The sequence below is a fragment of the Xiphias gladius genome, chromosome 14 (assembly GCF_016859285.1).
Source record: "Xiphias gladius isolate SHS-SW01 ecotype Sanya breed wild chromosome 14, ASM1685928v1, whole genome shotgun sequence".
Classification (NCBI taxonomy): Eukaryota; Metazoa; Chordata; class Actinopteri; order Istiophoriformes; family Xiphiidae; genus Xiphias; species Xiphias gladius.
Genome location: NC_053413.1, coordinates 1,934,210 through 1,957,640, shown reverse-complemented (window position 1 = coordinate 1,957,640; position 23,431 = coordinate 1,934,210). Strand labels below are relative to the sequence as shown.

The window sequence follows — 23,431 nt, the reverse complement described above, 5'->3', positions numbered from 1 at the left end:
CTTCGTAGTTTTCTCTGGGCCCCTGCGTAATCTGACCAGCGATGACATGTTTGGCCGCATCATTCAACCGCTGGCTGTCGATGTGGTGTCTAGCAAATGATGTGAGCTTTGTAAATAACTGGTGAACTTTTTGTGGAAGACCTGGTCTGATTAGGAGAGACGGCATACATCCCACTTTGGATGGAGCAGCTCTCATATCTGGATATCTGATTGAGTTTATTAGTAGACCGAAGCCATGACAACCCAGAGTTGAGACTAGGCGGCAGATTTGCAGTCGTACACGCTTCTCTATGCTTCCCTAACAGCAGTTACCCACCCGAAACCCCTTAGAAACTGTCTGCACCCGACCGTCAAAAATAATTAACTCAAAAATAAACAGAAGATGAGTTGTACATAAAAACCTAATGATAATTAAGACCACTACTGCAAAAGTATAACAAGAATAGGGGAATTAAACGTTAGATCGCTACCATCTAAAGCCGTATTAGTAATCGATCAAATATCAGATCATCATATTGATTTATTTAGTCTTACTGAGACCTGGCTGTTTCGCGATGAATGTTAGCTTAAACGAATCCACTCCGCCCAGTTAAATTTAATACTCACATTCCTCGCGCCATCGGCCTAGTAGGTGGAGTTGCAGCCATTTTCGACTCAAGTCTATTAATCAACCCTAAACCTAAACTCAACTATAATTCATTCGAAAGGTTCTTAGTCTTACACACCCAACCTGAAAAATACAAAAGCCATGTCTATTCGTTATAGTGTACAGCGTTTCTGGCCCATAACCTGAAATTTTATCTGAATTCTCTGAGTTTTTAATCACGTTTAGTCCTTAGTAAAGTAATTATAGTAGATGATTTTAATATTCATATGGACGTCGACAATGATAGCCTTAGAACTGTGTTTATCTCATTATTAGACTCAATTGGCTTCGCTCAGGGTGTAAGTAAACCCACTCACTGTTTTAACCACACCCTCGACTTGTTCAGACTTATGGCATCAAAACTGAACATTTAATAGTCTTTCCAAATAATTCTCTTTTTTCATTATTAAATAACTTCTAATTCCTATTACTGACCATTTGGAAAAAATGTCTTTACTAGATTTCTATCTGATAGTGCTGTAGCTAAATTTAAGGAAGTGATTCCATCAGCACTTAATTCAACACCATGTTTCAATATAACATAAGTCTCCTATGCTGACTTCACTCCCTCCCAAATTGATCATCTTGTTGACAGTGCCCCTCTAAAAAAGATAATAAAACAAAAGAAGTTAGCTCCATGGTTTAACTCCCAAGCACACATATTAAAGCAAAGTATAAGGCGTTCCACCAAACTGGAAGAATCCTGCTTAGCCTGGCATAATAGTCTTAAAACATTTAGGAAGGCCATCTGTAATGCCAGAGCTGCCTATTACTCATCTTTAATAGAGGAAAATAAAAACAACCCTAGGTTTCCTTTCATCACTTTAGCCAGGCTGACAGTCATAGCTCTATGGATCCATGTATACCTATAGCTCTAGTGATGACTTCTTGAGCTTCTTTAGTGATAAAAGTTTAACTATTATAGATAAAAATTATCACCTCCTGCCCTCAAATGGAACCGATTTATCTTCAAACACAGGAACTTTAAACACAGCTGTAAAACCATATATATATTCAGACTGTTTTTCGCCCATCAACCCTCACCAACTAACTTCCACGATTTCTTCATCAAAACCATCAACTTGTCTCTTAGATCCCATCCCAACTAGGGTGCTTAAGGACATTTTACCCTTTACTAGGTATAATCAATCAGTCTCTATTAACTGGCTATGTACCACAGTCCACTAAAGTAGCTGTAATTAAATCTCTAAAAAGCCTACTATTTGAGGATTGTCAGTCAGGATTTAGAGTCCATCATAGCACAGAGACAGCACTGGTGAAAGTTAAAAATGATTTTCTAATTGCATCGGACAAAGGACTTGTCTCTGTACTCGTCTTGCTCATAGTGCTGCATTGGACACTATTGACCAACATATCCTATTACAGAGACTGGAAAATTTAACTGATATTAAAGGAACCACTTTAAACTAGTTTAAACTCTATTTATCAGATCAATTTGAGTTTGTGCATGTTAACAATAAATCCTCCATATAATCAAAAGTTAGTCACGGAGTTCCTCAAGGGTCTGTCCTTGAACCAGTTCTCTTCACCTTATATATGCTTCCCTTGGGCAATATTAATTGGAAACACTCCATAAACCTCCACTGCTATACAGATGACACCCAATTGTACTTGTCAATGAAGCCTGATGAAACTAATCAGTTAGGTAAACCTCAAGCATGCCTTAAAGACATAAAGACCTTGATGACCAGGAAGTTTCTGCCATTAAGATCAGACAAAACTGAAGTTATTGTTGGCCCCAAACACCTCAGAAACACATTATCTAATGATATAATTACTCTTGATGGCATTGCCATGGCCTTCAGCACTACTGTGAGGATGTCCTTTAACGCCGACATAAAATAGACTTCAAGGGCTGCCTTTTTTCACCATTTCACCACATTGCAAAAATCAGGCACATCCTTTCTCAAAAAGATGCATAAAAAGTAGTCCATGCTTTTGTTATTTCTAGGCTGGATTATTGTAATTCCTTATAATCAGGGTTCCCAACAAGTCTCTAAATACTCTCCAGCTGATCCAGAATGCTGCAGTGCGAGTACTGACAGGAACTAGGAAAACAGATCATATTTCTCCCGTTAGCATCTCTGCATTGGCCCCCTGTAAAATCCAGAATAGAATTTATAATCCTCCTCCTCACCTACAAAGCCCTTATTGGTTAGGCACCATCCTATCTTAAAGAGCTCACAGTAACCTATTAGCCAACTAGAACACTACGCTCCCAGAATGCAGTCTTACTTGTGGTTCCCAAAATCTCCAAAAAGATGGGAGGCAGCTCTTCAGCTATCAGGCTCCTCTTCTGTGGAGCCACCTTCCTGTTTGGGTCCAACAGGCAGACACCATCTCCACATTTAAGAGTAGGCTTAAAACCTTCCTTTTTGATAAAGCTTATAGTTTGGGGTTGCTGAGGCTTGTCTTGAACCATCCCCTAGTTATGCTGCTATAGGCCCAGACTGCCGGGGGACTTTCCATGATGCACCGACATCCCCTCTCCCCCTCTCCCTCTCCCTCTCCACCCATTCGCATTTATATCGCATCAATGCTTGTTACTAACTTGGCTTCTTTTCTCTCCCGTAGTTTTGTGCTTTCTTGTCTATCTCCTCTCTCTTCCTGTTGCGTTCTGCAGGTATTTCTGCCTTTGGAGCTGCAGACTCTGGATCCTACTCGAGACACACTGTTTCAATTATTATATTTTTCATTAGTGGTCTTATTATTAGCTCTATTATTATGACTATTAGTTTTATTATTAGTCTTATTATTATAAATCTTTATGTGGAACCTGCATTGTCCTATGTTCTCTTTCCTCCTATTATTAGTTGCACCTGTACTTTTCTTGCTGTAACAAGTCAAAATGTCTACTGTGTGAGAAGCACTATAGTGTTCTGAGTATTAGTTCGAATTGAATGTTTATTTCTCCTTTCTCGTATGATATTTAGATAAGCTGCTAATATTTCCATACCTTCTGGGAATTTTGCCCACATAATCCTCATATTTTGCAGCTCAACACCCTAAAACTACCCATGAAAACTACTAGTGGCGCTAGCCTTAGCTTTGAGGATGAGAATTTACAAGAAAGAAATTAAGCAGTTAAGGATAGCAGTCTTTGTTCATTTAAAATGGGCTCACAAGGAAGACATGAAAACTTAAAATACACTCAGATATATACTCGTTTTATTGACTGAATTCTAACACTGGGTTGGAGCCAGTGTGTGAACATGAAAATCTGCAGTTTCAGTCAATTCATATTGTCCAGAAATCCTAATATACTGGAGACCTGGTCACTGACTGTTTCAAAGGAAAGAAGGAGTTTTCTAGTAAGATCCCAGATACACACATTCGTGACAGGTGACTCCCTGCTCAGAGTGTGTTCATCCACACACATTATGAGGTAGGCAGTCCTATACAGCTCCATGCAGGTACAGGGCCAAGAACTTGCTGAATGTTTCAGGCTTGTAGCCCGCAAGACCAGCTGGTACCTACAGGGAGACACATAACAACTAATCAGAATCATATAATTTAACATGGTTGCTCTTTCCCTCCCCTCTTATGCCAAAGTCAACAGTTAATACACATTCAGTACAGTAATGGAGAAGGAGAACAGTGGTTGCCCTGCTGATCAGGCTTATATAAATTATTCTATTATTATTATTATTATTCTATCTATTATTGAAATAATGGTGAAGGAATCAACTGCTTCAAGCCCTAAACCATCCCACATTAGAAGATCATGTACTGTATTTTACAGCAACAAACTAGCGTGAAATAAGGCTTCAAGAGAGAACTTGGCTGTAAAAAGCCTTGCGGTGACTGTTTTACCTTCACTTGTTTCTTCTTGATCAGTGGTCGGATTTTTGCAAAATCATAGAGCTCAGCATCTTCATCCAGCCACACCTGCAAGGCGCAGACAGAAAAAATTAAATATACAGCAATGAAAGAGAGAGGGAGCAAATCTGTTCAGACAGCAGGGCTTTTTTATTTGATGGTAGATTTTGATTGTTGTTGCATCAACTAAAGCTAGTGCAATTGTGATAGCATATATTTTTGTTTCATTACTTAATAAATTACTTTGACAGAAAAACTGTTGATGACAATTTGTCATGAGGATTAGATTCTTTGCATTCTTGTTTGTATAGTATTTAGCCTTGAATAAAAGCATTATCAGTATTAACACAAACTGTTAAGTACATCGCTTGTGACGTGGAAAAATGAACTAAGAGCCAAGGAAATGTCCAGGTCCGTCATATGGAAAATGACTTTAATAATGCAGATGTGTTGATTTTTTTGGCTGGAAGTATGATCAGTACTAAGTGATAGTTATCAGGTCTTCTATAATGTTAGAATGATTTTCAGTGTCATAAATCATCACTAAATATGACACATGGTACAGCACAGCTATGGCTTTGGATGGAAAATGCAGAATTTGATTTCATTCTGATTCTGTGCTCATGTTGTTGTGTTTTTTTGTTTGTTTTAATGTTTGTTTTTGCTGCAAAATGGCAGGGAAAAAGTTAACATTCAGCAGCTTTAAGGCTACAGTACATACAAAAAGTTACATATTGTAGCTTTAAGCTGCAGTTATTGAGGGTCAAGGGTTTGGCTTGTTTTTACTGCAGTGTGCTTCTTTGCCTGGTATGAATGTTCAGCCTTATAGTAATATCACGAATGGCTGTCATGTGAATATGGTAAGTAGAAATTGGTTTACCAAGAAAATTACTTTCAATTGGCTAAATAATCTGAATCTTGCACAAATATAAGGATGCAACAAGTGCAGCTCCTAATTAACTAAACTAATTCATCAATTTATGCCTGAATTCTGCCAAACAAAACTAAATTGTTTTTTATGAATATTGAATGCTTCGGCCCTTCACTGTATTTAGAGGTACTAGTTTGTAAAGTGTTTATCTGGTCTACCCAACATCTTGTAAGCATTAGCTTTCTCATAGCCACATATCCTGACGTCATAGCCATTAACAGCAAGTATGTTTGAATCACTCACAAACAACCACAGAGAACAGAGCTAATAATAAATATGAAGCACCTGGTTCTTGATGCCATCATCTCCTGAGAGATTGGTGGTGTTGAGCTGGAAAACCATTAACTGGAAAATTCTACCGTTTGTCCCCACTGCCTGTACTGTTATAGGACAATCTAATACACGCAGGGGCTGGGTCTGACGCACACATGCGCGCCACGCACGCACACACACACACACACACACACACACACACACACACACACATACACACAAAATGTAAGAAAGACAAGGGCAGAGAGAGAGAAGGATAATTATTATTTATACAAAAAAGAAGAGGTCAAATAGATCTTAAATACAACAGTATGTTCACAGAAAGTTTTATCCTGTTGTTTATATATCCTTACCCCATACAGTTTGTGTGCACGAGCCAGAGCATTTCCAAAGGCGAACATGAGCATGTTGGCTCTGAACTGTTCTGGGCGGAGCTTACAGCGATCATCAGCTCCCTCCAGGAAGTAAAGTGTGTGGGCATGAGGATAAGGGTAGTCACCCCTGAAACCTGATTGAATGAGAGTGGTGTCACGTAATTACACTGAAAATTGGACAAACTGACTCTCCTTGTGCTAACCTCAGGAAAACCTTTAGAACAGGAGAGCAGGCCGGGACACTTCTCACCTGAGCAGTTCACCTCCTCCCTGTACACATGTACTTTCTGCAGGTCGATGGTGGGGGAGACGGGATAGAAGGTTTCTAGGACATGATCTGCTGTGTCAGCAACTTCCTGTTTCCCAGAAACCTCTGGGAGAGGATCCATGCAGTTGTGCAGCAAACCGTTCTGGCCCCTAATCTGTAACAGGTCCTCACCTGGTAACCACAATAAATAGCAATTGAAGTCCATTAGCATTCATCTATGCAACTATTAGATGGATTACCACAACATTTTCTATTGACAGTGATGTTCCCTTTGGATAAATTCTAATAACTTTGGTGACCCCCCCAACTTTTCCTTAGCAGCACCAGCAGGTCAATGTTTTAACTAATCCAGTGAAATATCTTCTAACTCTTATGAAATTTTTTAAAAATTGCATTGTTTACATCCATGTTTGCTAACTAACAGTCTTCTTCTTAACTGCATTTGTTGGCACACTGCTAAATTTCTTTGCCCGTTATTGCTGCCAAATGTCAGTCTGGAGAATACCGTGAAACCATCAGCAGGAATGTGTTTTGGGCCACCCACATGCCTGTTAGCATTCATGATACAAAGAAAATGGGGACCCACTCATTAAAACATTGCTCCATAACACTATTATTCGTCCAAACTCCACAGGTTACGTTTAAGCATAGAACATAATCTATCTAAGAGAGTGTAATACCTCAGTGAGGAAAGACTGGAGCACACTGATCAGAGTGTGCTCCAGTCACCATCAGAGTCAAACTCCTACTTAGGGTATGATACCTCTTTTCCATGTAGCTGCCAACGAGTACTTCTCAGCAAGGATCCTCCTTCCAATAGCAGGATGAATGGACTGTAGAGTCGCACACAGATGGATCAGGTTGATGAGCAGAGTGTTGCTGCGGGAGGAACACATACAAACAGCGAGAGAGAAGAGAATAATTTTTTTCTGTGTAAATGAGTCTCCCATTTGCAAATCATGGTGCCTGGTTGCCTGGAGCTTGGTGTCCATAGCAGGACAGGACGAGGAAGCTGCTGCTCTCCAAAAAAAAATAATATCAATGCACACCTGAAGTTTGCCAAAGAGCAGCTTGACACTCCACAACACTACTAGGAAAAGGTTTTATGGACTGATAAAACTAAGGTTCAATTATGTGGGAAGAACATGCAGCACTATGTCTGGTGTAACAAATGCACTGCCATCCAACATGAAAACATCATCCCGGTGGTGAAGTACAGTGGAGGGAACATCATGATTTAGGGCTGCTTTGCTGCCTCTGGGCCTGGACAGTTTGCCATCATCGAGGGGAAAAAGAATTCCCAAGTTTATTAAGGTATCCTACAGGATAATGTCAGTTTGGCCATCCACCAGCTGAAGCTTAGTAGAAGTTGGGTGATGGAGCTGGACAATGACCCTAAACGTCAAAGTAAATCTACTACAGAATGACTTTAAAAAAGAAAATCCAGCTTCTGGAGTGGCTTAGTCAGAGCCCAGACTCTAACCAGATAGAGATCCTGTGGAATGAGCTCATATAGTCATTCAAACCAGACATCCTAAGAATATGGCTGATTTAAAGCAGTTCTGTGAAGAAGAATGGTCCAGAATTCCTCCTGAACATTGCACGTCTAATTCACTGCTACTGGAAGCTCTTGTTTGAGGTTATTGCTGCCAAAAGTCCGACCAGTTATTAAATCCAAGGATTCACTTACTTTTTCCACCATCATTGTGAAGGTTTAATGGGTGTTGTCAATAAAGACATGAACGATTAGAATTGTTTGTTTGTTATTAGCTTAAGCACATTGTTTTTGTCTATACTAGTGACTGGGATGAAGATCATATCAAATTTTTTTACCAATTAATGCAGAAAACCAGGGAATTCCAAAGGGGTCACTTACTGTTTCTTGTCACTGTAACTCCAGGTGACTCTAAATAAGTAACTAAGGTTGTCCAGAATGGCTTTGTGCTGCAATGAGCCATTGTTTTATCTATGGAAAGAGTAAAGATAGCAAACCTTACTGCAGCTCTGATTTTCAAATTCCCTGTTGCTTTCTTGCAACCTGGTGCTTGTTGGTATTATAAACCCATGCTACACTTCACTTCTGTTACTGTGCTCTGCATCCCACCTTGTGGTGAGGGTAACTTATTGATGCTGATCATATCTAGAATGCCAAGCCAAGCAAGAACCACAAACTGTCACAGATCTGCCACTAATGGAGTAAAAACACTAATTCTGTTCTCATTGAGAGTATAAATGAGGCATCATGACTACTTGGCATGAATTTGCAGTATATTTTCAGAAAATTTGCAATGCAGCTTGCAGTTTTTTGTTGTTTTGTAATACATTGCAATGGTTTAAAAAATGTTACCTTTATACAATGTCCACGCAACAAACTTGACTTTAATAGTTGTTAGTTAATCGAGTATTTAATTTATTCAACCCGTCAATAGACACTATATGTGCGTTGCTGTAACACGCTACCCGTATTTCTCTTTGCCTGGTCGTTCCTCTGTCGTGTCCCAGAAGCGGGCATGTTTGATGGCATTCTGCACGCGCTCATCCTGATCTGGTATCCGATTGGCAGGACTCTCGGCCATTGAGATGAGCTGAGGGGGTAGACCAGAGATCAGCTTTGTTTTGGTCAACCACAGAGCCTGACGCACACCTGAGAGAGAGAGGGAGAGAAGGGGTAAGAGCAAGATGTGAAGTGCCATGAGGTTTTGAAACATTAATGCTAATAGTCAAGTCAGTTCTCCTCACATGCAGGTTGGATCTACACTAATGTAAACACTTTACATGATAAATTCAATTCAATTCAATTCAATTCTAGCACTTGATGACATCAACAAGGAAAAACTCCCTTTTAACAGGTAGAAACTCACTGGTGGGCGGCCGTGTGCCTCGACCGGCAATCTGAGTAGCAAACTAATGCAAAGTTGTACATTCATAATAATCCCAAACATACAAACTAACAAACAGGTTTCTATTACTAAACATCCATTATACATATATCTAGGCTCATCTGCCTAAGCTATTGCTGGATGAGCATTTCTGCTAATTCTATGACATCTGAAAAAGAAAAGAATGTCTGACATTGTCACCAGGTGCACACTAAGGTTAATGGCGTCCTACCATGTACATTGTGGTTTCTGTAACGTGAAGCTGTTACATATCATTAGCTTTGAAATATAAAATTCTGTGTGGACAGGGTGCATTTCGGAGACAGTGAGTGTAAAAGACTCAACGTACCATCTGCTAAGCCCAATATGTACTTTATATTTTAATTAATATTCAACTTTAAGTAGTTCAAACATACACAAAAAAATGAAGTAATGTTAAAAAAAAAAAACACAGAATAAATGGATATTTCAGTTTTGCTAGGACTGGGAGACAGTGGACATCAAAAAGCACAGTGATAGCTTGTTATACTTTTTTGCCATTGTGAATGTTGGTGAAACAGTTGTTTTTGGTTTCATATAGGGTTTCATGTTGTGAAATTCTTAATTGTTATTTTGGTCTGTATGACTTTGTTTTCTTCTATGTTATAAGCAGTTTTATTTCATTCTACCACGCGAGATTTAATTAAATGTTTAAAAAAAAAGAGAAATAAAAACTATTTATTTGTTCTTGATCATAAGAGAAGGTGAACATATCTGAAAACATGAGTGAATACTTTTAAGAGTCAGTGGCACGTTCTGATAAATTCGACATATCAATAGTCCCCCAAGTAGCACTTGAAGTAATTCAAATCTCTGTTTATAATTGGTGCTCACACGGCCTGCGACTCCCCTACACCTAATCTTTAGTGTAAAAAAAAAAAACTAGGAATAATGAGCCTCGCACTTGATTGTGTCATTCATATATCATTAACTGCTGGCAAGGAATACTTGATAGTTTTAATTCAACAGCGAAGTGCTTGAAGTGTAATACAGTTGTGACACTTTACCTTCCAGTGCGCTGGTCCTCTGGTTGTACACATAGCATGGTTTCTCTTTGTACAGCGGCATGTCGTAAACCGGGGGAGACCTGTAATGTCTCGGGTCCTTGTAGTCCCTCTTCCACTCAGGGTAAACGGGTTTAGCAAGCCCTGGCACATAGTGCATCCTTTCCCTGTAGGTAACCATCTCCAGTCCGGGGATCTCCACTCTCTCCCTGGGATTACCCGTGGGGGAAACCTTGTCTGTCAGAGAGCGGCTAACACCGAAGTGTCTCCGGACCTGCAGGCGGCTAGCTCCTCCATGTGCCGACAACAGTCTCAATTCCTTCAAGAAAACGGTTTGAGATAACAGCGAGGCTGCCGTTTTTAAGCACTGAGCCGTTTTTGGAAACATGGGTATACTTCTAACTGAGTTTTCAAGACTGAGCTGTAACTTTGACCAAAGTCATTGCCTCTCAGATGCTACAGTAGTATCCTGCCATGTTGGATCCTGTCCCTGTCTCTCTCGCTCTCTCTATATATCTCTCTCTTACAAACCAACATGAACGGTGTAAGCCGCCACCTACTGTACCGGAGTGTCTAAAGTCATTATTCTACGAGAAGTTTATATTCTGGATATCCTTTGAACCTGTAACTGTTTGTCCCCTAGCGCCAACAGGCCCTTGATGCTCCACACCGTTCCCATACCAATGACCATATCTTTCTCTTTCGCTGATGAACTTCCTAGAACCTGTCAGTATATGCTCTATAGCTTCCTTACAGTTACAAGTTATGCTGACACAGACGTGAATGGGTTTATAACTTTCTCTCTGAGTGATTATTATACAATTAAATTATAAATATATTAAATATATGTTAAATTCACAGCATAGCCGTTGTCTTTAACTTAATTGCATTGTGATTTTGTCAGACGACATCGTGGTTATAAAATCGAACGTAGAATTTTGTATTTGTTCGTATGAAGAATATGTTAGACCTGCAATAAAACGTATTTTGCAAGCTCAGGCATTTGTTTTTATTCCCCATTATATCCAGATATCACAGTTGGTTTGTTCCACGCCCGTTACAGGACAATAGTTAAACCAGTTCAGTGGTGATTTGGGCATAAACAAAGAAAATAAAATGCATTCCACTTGGAAAAGAGTCTTCCTTTCAAAAACAACAATAGTTAGTATTAAATTTGATTATTTTTATACATTTTTTTAAAATTCTTAGCATTCATAAATAAATCCAATGTGCTGGTGGTCACATTTTCTTGCTAAAATTTACAGTCTAACTTCAAAATCCAAAATAAAACTTTCTGTTGTTTGTTACAGTTATAAACTATGTTTAGAATTGCTTTAACCACCAAACCACCCCTGCCCAGTATTTTTTTTTTTTTAAATATCACTGTGACGAGGTGGAAAATAGTTTGACAGAGTGGAACATAAAATTAAGAAAACATAAAATACTAGAAGCTATTGCCAGAATTTGGCAGAAATTCAGACATTAATTAATAATATAACATGAAATAATCACTTTTTTTATTTCAAGAGCAGCTGCTCAAAAAACAAGGCTATATGACAGTTCATGGTCATATGTGAATTTCGTATTTCATATATTGTGAATATGAAATATTTACTAACATGATAATTTATATGAAATTTAAAATACCTTAAATCACATTTGCCAAAACTCAATATTTAAAATGTGATTAAAACATCTTATCATGGCCAAACAAAAACAAATCATGAAGATAGCCTCACATTTATGGAAAACACCACTGCTGCTGCCACTGCTATAACTGTTACTATAAAATCAATCAAATACCGCAGGACATGACAAAACACTTAGACATTTATTTTTGATCCATCCAACCTCTTTTTGGACTGGTCCTGAGAAGGAACTGTTACTGTTTTATGATTTTTTGGAATACCAACAACAGAAACATAAAAAAAAAAAAAAAAATGGTTGAGCACTGTAAACTTGATGTGTACAAATGACTCAGAATATTATAGGTGAATGAACATTTTTTTATTTTTTTGACTGATTAAAACCCATTTTCTTTATCAAACTTTTACTGTTATGTCTCACAGTGTAGTAAATGGTACTGTTGCCATTTACTTAAATTATTAATGTGTTTAAATGACACTATCAGTAAATACTAAAATAGTGATAAACTCCTTTCAATCATCATTTACTCAGAAATGACCATTAAAAAAAGCCCCTGGTGTTAACGTTCATCGGCACCTTACCTGCTATCTGAATCAAGACAGTGGGGCTGATTATATCAGGCGGCGGGGTAATGCAGGAATAATATCCAGTGTCTGCCTTTGTAGCAAAGCTGATATTTAGAACCAGGCTCACATTGGGGAGGATGGAGGTAATATTGACAAGTGACACTCTGTACTAGTGTCATGAAGTGTCACTTGTCATAGTAGTAACAGCACAGGTGTAAAACAAACATTAAACACCTTCTATGACAAGCCAAAATGTCTGCTTGTCATAGAAGGCCCACTGGAACCTACATATTTTTCATTATTAAAAGACTCTATTATCAGATTTGTAATATTTACAGTTTTTGAACTCTTACTTTATGTCACATTATTACATTTTATTAAATTACCTTTCATCATCTCATTTATTGATGTAACTAACAGTACCAAATATATAAAACTATAATTGAACATATTGTTGCCAGACAATACAATACCCCTACAGTTGCTGTACCATATAATGTCAATTGACTTAATGAATGAACCTACTAACCTCAGAAGCATGAGGACCGCACTCCAGTTAAATTATCTATTCATCTATTCATGCGCTAAATTTTGATACATTCCTCGGCATGAAAACTAGTCACCGTCAATCCTCATAACCTGAAAAAGTAAATTTCAATCAATTTTCCGCAAATGAGCCCACAGTAAAAATACAGCATTGTTCTAGAAAAACTCAAGAGAAATGTTATGTGGTCTCGAGACAGCCAAACTTAGAAGGTAAAAAATTGAACAGCTGTAGAGTGATATTAAAGCAAGAAAAGAATCAACTTGCTTTTGCAGCCCTTATTTCTGCATCTTTCTGAATGTTTGATATCCACCATCTCTGGCAAGTGTGTGGCTCCTAGTCTGCACACAGATGGCTCTGGTTGTGTGATCCTTATTTTGGTTGGTGGCTCATACTCCTTACTGTCGTCACTGCTGTCATCGGGTTCTGAACTATCCAACAACTCTTCAGCCAGGTGCCATTTGAAGTCCAGGCAGTGTTGGGTTGTTTTTTCGGGTCAGCTAAGCAATTTGCTGTCAGATTTGTGTTGGATCCATATGGTGCAGGTATCTTCAGGATCTCTCCTGTGGAAGCCATCAGCACTAATTTGTTGTTGTACCATTTTGTGACTGCCAGCACAGGACTCCTTCTGACCACTTACACTGATGACTCTGACACTTGTGCTCTTCTCCCCACTTTTTGCACCTGCACGTCTCCTGCAGCTGGCACTACTTTGGGACTTGGTTCTTAATTATGGTTCCTGTTGCTGGAAGGCCCTTTGCCAGGAATGCATGAGATTGATTGTTGTGAAGTAACAGTCAAAGAAAAGATGACTTCCTGTGGGAACACATTCAACAATGCTAGGACTGCTGCTGCTCCAACACCCAATCCTTGACACCTGAATGTATTCTTACCTTGTTACACTTTGAAATCCAGTGTCAAACCATTTGGAGAAGAAAGGCCAAAGACCTTTAAGCCAGTAGGGTTTGGCTTGCCTAGTGCATATTGCCTGACTAGATAGTGGCCTGTCAAAGGGATGATTTGCTCATCAATTGCTGACCTTCTCAGACTTACGGAGGCTGAGCCTCATGTGTTCAAATAATGGCCTGACTCTCCAAAGAATGTCTGCCATCTTTGTCTCATCTGTTATATTCAGGTCATCGACAATCTTAAGTGAGCTTCTCCGCTTGTAGAATCTATCCTTTGCCATTTTGCTGCTTAAAACTGGCACTTTGTTTTTTGGCCCAAAACATTTTAATTCTGGGATAGCCAAAGCAAACCATGTGGATTGATATGCCAAAGGAGCTCTTCATTTCTTTTGGAGTAGTAGTTAAAAACACTCCTCTAGTTTGTAGCTGTCTTTGATTTGTGAATGCTGCCAAATCTTTGAAGACTTTGTTGTCAATGTACTGGGAAAAGTATGGAATTGGACTCTAGGCTGCACGGGTTGTAGGGTTATCTTGACAATCAGCAAGCCCAGGTAGCACAGGTGTGAATCTATTATGATGGAAAAAACACCAATAAATGAAAGGTAATAACAGGAATAATAATTAAACCTCACACAAATTCTACCTCTTGGGCAGCTGTAGCTGTCTTGGTTCAGTCCCCGGCTCCTTCAGTTTGCATGTCAAAGTTTCCTTGGGCAAGATACTGGAACCCAATTTGCCCCTGATGTATCATCAGTATATGAATGTGTGTGTACAGAAAGCGCTGTTTGTATAGAAAAGCACTGTATGAATTTGCGTGAATGGGTGAATGCGGCAGTTGCTTAAAGTGCTTTGAGTGGTTGATAAGATGAGAAAATTACTGTACAAGTGCAGTCCATTTACCATTCCATTTACAAATCTACCTGGATTCAAGAAGTAGTGCATCATTGGGAGAATTCCAGTGTTTTGGTTGTGATATGGTGTCCTACTGACCAATCTCATAAGGACAGACGTTGCATTCTTGAGACAATTTCCATATATTTAATGACACCACTTAGGAAATCTTCACACCTCAGGGATCACTGATAAATATCACTGATACATAGCAACAGTACTACATTATAGGTGTTACTTAACATGGAGTTACACATTTACTGAAAAGTATAGTTTATGATATTTTGTCACCATGAATATCAATAGGGGCTAATACTTGAACTGAATATATTATCCTGGAATTAAATAGAACATACATGCTAGTCCTGGTCCACAGAGGACAAAATCTTTCCAGCTCCTCCCTGTCTGTCTTTGTCTCTTGGTCTGTATCTGTCTCCTCGTCTGAGCATCTTCTTGCTCTTCTTCTTCACCATCTTCTTCTATCACAGGTTCAAACTCATCCTCATCTCTTTCATCATCTGGCAGGTCCACATCTGAATTTCCTTCAGCTATCTGGTAAAGAATTCTTTCTGCTTCAGTTCTGTCTCCTTCAACCATATGGATTCATTAAGTATATTAAGATGGTATTGGTGTCCACTATAATAGACATTCATAAAAGGGCTATTATTTCAAAACAACAATAATTTAACTGCTTTCAATACTAATATATAATTCTTGACATTTAAATGAACAAAAACATATATGATCATCATAGTAAAAAAAACAATAGATAAACAATATTTGACTTACATTTATTCTTTCCGTAAAATGTGCTTGCTTCTATGCTGGCCAGTTTGGATGGAAAGGAAGAGGAAGTTACCAGCTTCCCAGCCTATCACATGACATATCACTAGGAAGCCCAAGATGTCCTCTTTACAGTACAGTGGGGATTAATAAAGTACCTCATAAGCGTAAAAGGAGATGCATGTGAATGAAATGTCCACTACAGAGGACACAAGTCAATGGCCTGGGTCTCATAGCTTTGTACTTTATAGTGTTTTTACAGTGCATTTACATTGCACCAGGCCTCATAATAGCCTCTTCCTACAGGCTGCTTTCTTTTCTCATGCAGATTTTACATGAGAGATTTACATTAGTGACATTAAACTACCAAATTATTAATGATATATTTGTTACATGGCACTAAACTGTATATATACCTAGACAAAATATACATGATAATATAGCTAATTTAGCTTCTAACTTACATAGTCCTAAAAAATACACCCCATAAACAGACATATTTAATTGTTTTTATTCTGTATGACTTAGATTTGAAATTAAACAGTAAACTATGAAGTTAAATTGCTGGCTTTAAATTTACATACTGTTTGAGGGCGTTCACAACCTGTCAGGGTTGTCCACCTGTTGTTCACCCTCCCCTCCAAACATTTATTATAGAAAGGAACTGCTGGTCCTATGCTGGAACACTGTCTGCTTTTGCAGACCCGAAAACACAATATAAACTAAAGTATTAAAACTACAGTTGATTTTGACACAGAGCCCCTCTACAAGACAAGGCCACAAGATTACGATAATGCAGGACAAGATCTAGTTGATATTATATCTTAATGGTGCAAATTCCCCCAAAAAAGGTGCAATTAATCACATTATAAACAGTTGACATACTGTGATTGCTGGCTTTTGGGGCATTTGTGGGTCTAAGGTACTGGAGCAGTTCCCAACTTTGCCTGGTTAGTGATCAAGTCTTAGTTCACATCCCTATCATATCAGCTACTTCCAAATGAACATGTGATTCACTTGTTATAGACCAGACTAAAGGCAAAAAAAGCCCCTAAAAGAAGCAAAAAAAGAAGGATGCAGTACAGGCTGTTGGAGCATCAGCAGGGAAGCTGTCAAGTATCTGATGATGTCTGTGGCTCACAGACATTAACTAAAGGATTTTAAAATAAAATTAACATATAATGACTTTATTTAGACACTTAGAAACACACAAAGTACAAAAAACGTAGTTTATGAGCAAGTGCTGGTGAAATTAAAAATAACTTTTCTCCCCTAATCAAAGAGTGCACGACCCCCTCTCATGCACACTCACACAGACACATTTACGCACACAGAGTTTCTGTCAATATTCTTCAAACCAATTTACGCTACTCTTTCCGTTTGCTGCGCTTTACATGCCAGCATTTACGCAAATTGAGTTATGGTCACTGGCGAGGCTTCTCAGCTGGTTAGCCAAACATCAGAAAAAGAGATGAGCAGGAAAACGAGACGAAGAAAACAAGAACAATTTATTTCAAGCATAAAAATTGCGACAGAACGAAAATTTGTTTAGGTATGTATGCTCCTTTTTGAAGTTTGCACAAATTTGTTTGTCAAATTAGATAGCAATGTTTATGAATGACTATGTATGGGCATAAATTCAGCGTTAGCCAGCATTGGCTAGTTAGCTGGCTGGCTAACATGTTAGCTAACGTTAGCTTCTATCAGGCTGCGTCTTGCTGCGACCACAGAGGCTAATATACGATAGCTGGGTAGCTTGTTGTTGATATGACTGTCTAACGTCCTTATTCACTGCAGTACGTTAATATTGTCGGTGCAATCTCTGACATTACTTCGCTTCATTTGCTGCTACTTCAAAAATTGTTTCAATGAAGCTTACGTTGTTAAGCCACAGTGAGGCCAAACACTCACAGTCAAACTACCGTGGCCCTAAACCTAACTTCCTACGTTACCTAGCTCGATCGATAATTTGACTTGCAATAACACAATATAATACGATTTTCCAATAGACTGCCAGCTAAAGTCAGTAACAGTTCCTGGCGTATAGTTCTCAGATTGAACGATCGCTTCTCCCCGACTGCGAAATCTGCTGGAGTCGTATCAGCTCACGTTAGCTCTATTACAGAACTCGAGCTCGTTTGGACATTCAGCTCATCACCTCAACAGTTTTCTGCTCCAAAATTTGAAATAGTGACAGCTTGTGAAGATCTTGAGCAAAGCTTTGATTTACAGTCTCTTTAAGTTGGCTTTTAAGTATTGACTACCTCCGAAAGTCATCTTCAGAAATGAGTAAGAGGTGGTGCAGGGAAGTTAATCATTTGAGAGTGGGTGGTGAAACAAGGCCATATTGATACAGCTAGATAAGGCTGTATTTCTCCTATAATATAATCGAGAGAATTATACAGCCTCTAGAGAAGAGCTTGACATTAACAAATTGATTGATTGATTATTTAGATAAAGGCTCTCCTTCCCATCGGGGGCCACAAGTACTGCATGCACGCATTAGCCAGTTGATACACAAATAATATACCTTAAGAGGGAGATACATTTAAAATTCTGTACACTATAACTAACACTGTTAGCAAAACTTAATGTAGGACACGGTTGACAGCAATGTAGAGACTGCAGCGGTAGCGGAAAATTGGGCGATTAAATAGAGAGTATAATATCACTATTAACTACAGTAAAGTTTTTATTAGTAAACATTACATTTTGTTGTCAGGTGGCTGAAGGGAATGCTCTGTGTGTCATGAGTCAGTGCTCATCAGTCTTCACACACAAGTAGCTGATCTATACTCAAACTAAAATGAATTGGGAGATTCTTCTCAATTAGCTGTAAATTTTATAAATACGTTGTTATATAGCATAATGTCAGAAAATTGAAAGCTTCCACGCTTGGATAGAGAGAACAGGACTTAGCAAAAACATTCACAATAATGGATTAGGCATTGCTTTTGTCCCCCTGTATCAGATATTGTCATAGGAACATGAAAACATCTCTAAGTGAAATTAGTAGAGGTAACATTTCATACATAAAAAGCTTACTGAGTTTAACACCATGCAGTGTTAAAGTGGTGTATTATGTACCAATATAAAGTCTCTGGGCAGATTTTTAATTTTAAATTAGCGGTGTCTAAATTGGCATTCCAAAGAAACTGTGAGTCCGATTTATCTTCTTGTGAAGAAACTGTTGAATTTATTGAATCCTAGTAATAGAGGTAACGTTTGTTGCCTCAGGATTGTTGTGTAGTAGATACTGTTGGGTGCAAGGATGCGTGCAAGTTAGTGGGTGTAATAAACTACTGAACTTTCACTCACCGGTTTAATGTTGTCAGACAACCTGACACAAAACATTGGATACCAGGATTGGTGTCTTGATCTTAGTCCCGAACAAATACTATTGTCAGTACTTATATTGTTTTATATATTTTTCAAAAAATAAATTAAAGTGTTTTTTCTGGTGTAGTTTACGGTGAATTATGTCTTAATAACCCATTAGTTGTTATGTGGAAGGCTTGACTTGCAGTAATGAATTTATACATATGTGGTGAGGCTTCCTGATGGTATTTGATGTGTACCTGAAAAGTAATGAGTTTTGATACCAAGCTATTTTATGACATATTTCCTAATAAACTGCATGATTTTAAATGAGTTTATAGTAGGGTAATTCAAACCTGGGTAATAATTTGTCACCCTAGAATTTGTTGAAAGATATAAAGGCACAGTCAGATGCAGGAGGTGAAAATTGCTAAATTACCAATTTTGGGGGAACAAATAGATTTTTACCCACGAAAGGTAACTCATACCTGTGTTGGAGCAAAAGCCTCAGTCTTTTTTATATTCATACAAGAGTTGCAAACTCTTCTTTTAGCTGAAGTCAAAAGCAGTGTGTGGGCGGGATTTCCCCTCTTACTTTGTGTAGGCCTAACCCTTTCTCATATATGGCCTATACAGCAGCATTGATTGATTGATTGATTGATTTATTTATTTTTCCTGTGAGTTGCTCAATCTGACAGAGGCTTCTGTGGAAGGGAAAAGCTGTGTGACCTGCTATACGGGATGTAATTAAGGGCATAAATCTAACTTTAGTCAGGGCAGAATGTTTCTAATTTTATTATGGAATCTGTTTTCACCAGGTGTTGCAATCCTGTTTGTTACGTTTCCAGCAACCTAATTCCCTCATTTAATAAAGCTGAGCACGGTTCCCACATCAACAACAAATGCAGGTTCTCAGGTAAGGAGTTGATGCAGCTGCACTGTAGTTGAAGTTGTTGCCACACATAACTTAAAAGTCCTTCTGAATCGGACTCTGTTCAGAGATTGGTATTAGCATCATGCTTTTTTTTCTTCAATTGGCTACAAATATCCCAAATGGTTTGTATGAAGTTAGGGAGTTACGAATGGAAATTGATAAAATTTTATTGATACTAAGGCAATTATCAACTCTGCTTATCAGTTCGATTCCTTATTAATGCCCTTAATGATACCTGATCAATTTTCTGTTTTGAAAAAAGTAGGCCTAAACAGGTTTTCAGTGTCAGCACAACTGTTTTATTATCTCTGAGTCTGAACACAGTGTAGTGACAGAGTAGGAAAAAGGTATGCATGTGACTCAGGTGTGAAAAAGCTCCACTGTTAAATCGCTGTTTATTCATTTAGGTTTTGTTGCACAGAAAGATGTTTCAGCATATTGCTGGTGTTTCCAGCCTTACTTGAAATTACCATTTTACAGACATTACAATCAAACGGTCATCTTTCGTTGTGAAATGAAGCCACACGACTCTGCCGTTTCTTCCTCTCCGCATTTACCCCTTCTTGTTTCAAGTTTCAAGCAGCATAGACACATGCATTTGACGTCATTGTTTTGCAATGCGCAACCGTCGGAAAAAAATGCCAGCATTGATAAAAGGTATTGATAAGCTTGGAGACATACGATTCCGATGGGTCAGACACTTAGAATAGGTTCTCATTTGGAACTGGCTCTCGATCCCCATCCCTAAACATAGTGGTACATTGTGAAATTTATATTCTAGTTTGAAGATCCCAATGGCAGTCAGAGTAAATAATAAGTGTTGATCAAAGTAGAGATGTCTTTGTGTAGTCTTTTCAGAAATTCAGCAAACACAAAAAAAGCCACATATAAAAATTGTATCGTTCTGCTGAGTTATTCTGAAGCTGACTGATAGTTCTGCTAAGTAAAACAAAAACAATACCAGGAAAAACATTTAATTATGTACATTATGTAAATAATTTGGCAAGTCTGTGACCTTTGTCACTCTGCTCCCAAATCAGTATCATCTTTTCCCATACAAAGAAAATACAAATTGCTATTAAGGGTGTTTTGTGAGAGGAGAGGATGTGACTATTTATCGGTTTAACTTAATTTGTTTTTGTTCAGCTAGTCTTGAGGTATAAAACTCAACTGTGGAGCTGTCAGCCACCAAAATATTTACCAACTGCATTAGGACAGAATTTCTTAAATTTGATAATGCATTGTTATTTATTTCATGCTGTAAGTATTCTGAGACTGAAAAAAAACATGCATTGCAGTAATCTTCTCTAAACTTAATTCTTCAACCAGGACGAAACAAATTGCATCTCAAATACTTGGTGGACATTTATTTTTAAATGATATTGATGATATTGCTTTGACTGTCAATTAATTGACCTGACTTGATCTGCACCAATTAAAGTGTCTGTAATTGCCTTGCTGTTATTTAGGTTTTATATTCAGCACAAAAAGTTGCAGTTTAGAAACATGCATGTAACTGAAGTAATATCATAACTGATTCAGAATTTGACTTTTTTGACTCAAAAAAGATATGTTTTAAGAAACCAGTAATGACATCTCATTGGGAGGGTGCCTCTAGGCCAACAGCAAAGTTTGATTAGTTTTTAATAAAGGGGCAGTTGTGTTTGACTTGTAAAACTCGAATATGCATGCTGCATCCTCTACCTGCATTGTTACATCCTAATAACATATATTGCTTTTAACAAGGCTTGTTATAATATGGAGAACTGGAAAAGACAAGGGAGCCCTTGAGTAGAGGAAAAGGGTTGTGAGAAGAGGAGAAGTTAAGATAGGTCAGATGTAAAAGAAAAGAATGGATTGCAGTGGAAAAACTGAGAGGAAAGAAGGAAGGAATTGGAGTATCCAGGATGAGTTTTATTATTAGAAGACATCAAAAACAACAGAGAACATGTTCTGTCCTCCTAAAGGAAGATCTGGCCTGGTTCTCTGTTTGAAAGGCCAAATGCTGTCAGTTGGTGGCTTCCAAAAATGTTTTATTTCTTTGTTTTATGCATGAAACTACTTTGTTAGTTTTCAAATCCAGGGAATCAGTTATTGACCACTTGTTGGCCCACTCTCCAACCCTTCCAATGTCCCTCAATTGTTGCACTGTTCTTTTCACAAGACTTTTTTTTTCTCTTTCAGTCTCATTGATGCAATTTTATTTGCTGGTTATTGTGGAGCTGGACATAGCTATTTCTACATTATTTGAGGTCAGCATACCGAAAAAGTAGTAAAATTTGATAGAAATACATATGTTTGAATCTGTTTAAAGATTTCGTCCTCAAGAACATTGGGATTCTTCATCCTGGGGTTTAGTACAACAGCAGAATACTTTGGTCAGGCACCGCACATCTTCTAAAATGATTTGTGTGCTTTTTTAAATCGGCCAGTGTTTGTGGTTCCCAGAAGCAATATGTAATTTTACTTCTTAGCTGAAAGATGGGTCTGTGTTCTCTAAATGCACTGTACTATACATTAAACATGAAGATATGGTTGACATTTGTTGAACTCATGTGAATATGGTCTAATTTTTTTTATGTTTGTCTTTCAGGTGCTACATTGAAACCTCAGCACACAGCATTCCTCACACCAACGGGCCAAAGCTTCACCTGGTCCATAGGACCAAGCAATTATGTGACAGATTTGTCAGCATCTCTGTGACAGTGCACAAGTACAATGATCTTGTACTTACACCAACACATGCTCTAAAACCAATTAGCTTAGACCTATGGCAGTAAATCACACAACTAAAGTATTTGGTCATAATTGAATATCCGATGTAAAAAAAAACAGGAACCTTTGAAGTTCTCCAGTTTTTTGTGATAAACTCAACACATCGTTGCTGTCATTCCTGTCTGCACTGGGGTTGGGTGCATGGGTCTTGTGCTGACAAAAGGCTATTGTCATGGTGGCCTGGTATTACTGAGTCTGAAGCTAGTGTAGCTTCACAGTTTCATATAGAATGTTAGCATATGGCTAGCTACATATGGTGACAGTTAAGGCAATTATTCTCCTCTCATTGATCGCTATCTCTGGCCCCTATAAGGGGGTATAACCTCATTGGTAGGGGTACCCCAATCCTCCATCATCTTTTCATTTCTCTTTAATTAAATCATCCATCCACCCAACCAACAATCATCAGCTTTTGCTTTTGCTCCATCTTATACTCTCATCAGCCCTCATCACTTTTGTATAGTACTAAGCACTCTTTAGCTCAACCTATCTAAGCTGTGGTCCTTTATGAGATCCATTTATTTCCTCTGAATTCATCTCACATCTTACCCATTTCAGCTTAAATTGTCACAGCCCAGTCCCTGGCCTTATTTAAAGTCAAATCCCAACCCCAGTGTAACTTACAATCTGGCCCAGCGTAGACCACCCTAAATTCTATTGGTCAAGCCGCTAGGCAGTTTTTTTGGGGATTGTTTTGGTTGCATGGAATCGGCTTAACCGTGGAGAGGCCAGGCTACCACAAACTGATGGACTTTGACAAGCGAGGAGTTGGGGGAGGAGGGGGCGGTGGAGGAGGAGGAGGAGGAGGAGG

At 38.4% G+C, this 23,431-nt stretch overlaps 1 protein-coding gene and 1 long non-coding RNA gene across 2 annotated transcripts; one reads left to right on the top strand and one right to left on the bottom strand.

The window, feature by feature from the left end:
• Positions 1-3,813: 3,813 nt before the first annotated feature.
• Positions 3,814-10,954, bottom strand: mrpl37 (mitochondrial ribosomal protein L37). The gene is made up of 8 exons (XM_040142688.1): positions 10,258-10,954; positions 8,793-8,976; positions 7,096-7,211; positions 6,315-6,503; positions 6,044-6,198; positions 5,703-5,834; positions 4,481-4,555; positions 3,814-4,140 (listed from the first exon to the last, which is right to left on the bottom strand). The coding sequence occupies exons 1-8, from the start codon at positions 10,640-10,642 to the stop codon at positions 4,063-4,065; spliced, it is 1,314 nt and encodes a 437-aa protein (XP_039998622.1). The 5' UTR covers positions 10,643-10,954; the 3' UTR covers positions 3,814-4,062.
• Positions 10,955-16,991: 6,037 nt separating this feature from the next.
• On the top strand, positions 16,992-23,392 carry LOC120798767. Its single transcript, XR_005708744.1, has 3 exons — positions 16,992-17,145; positions 19,730-19,827; positions 22,439-23,392. It is a non-coding gene; the product is annotated as an uncharacterized LOC120798767 (long non-coding RNA).
• Positions 23,393-23,431: the final 39 nt, after the last annotated feature.

Excerpts from the sequence above, each read along its gene's own strand:
- mrpl37 (XM_040142688.1), bottom strand. The coding sequence starts at position 10,642 with ATGTTTCCAAAAACGGCTCAGTGCTTAAAAACGGCAGCCTCGCTGTTA. Across the intron at positions 6,504-7,095 it reads GGCAGCTACATGGAAAAGAG|GTGAGGACCTGTTACAGATT; the intron begins GTATCATACCCT and ends TGTGGTTACCAG. Across the intron at positions 4,556-5,702 it reads ATGATGGCATCAAGAACCAG|GTGTGGCTGGATGAAGATGC; the intron begins GTGCTTCATATT and ends TGCGCCTTGCAG.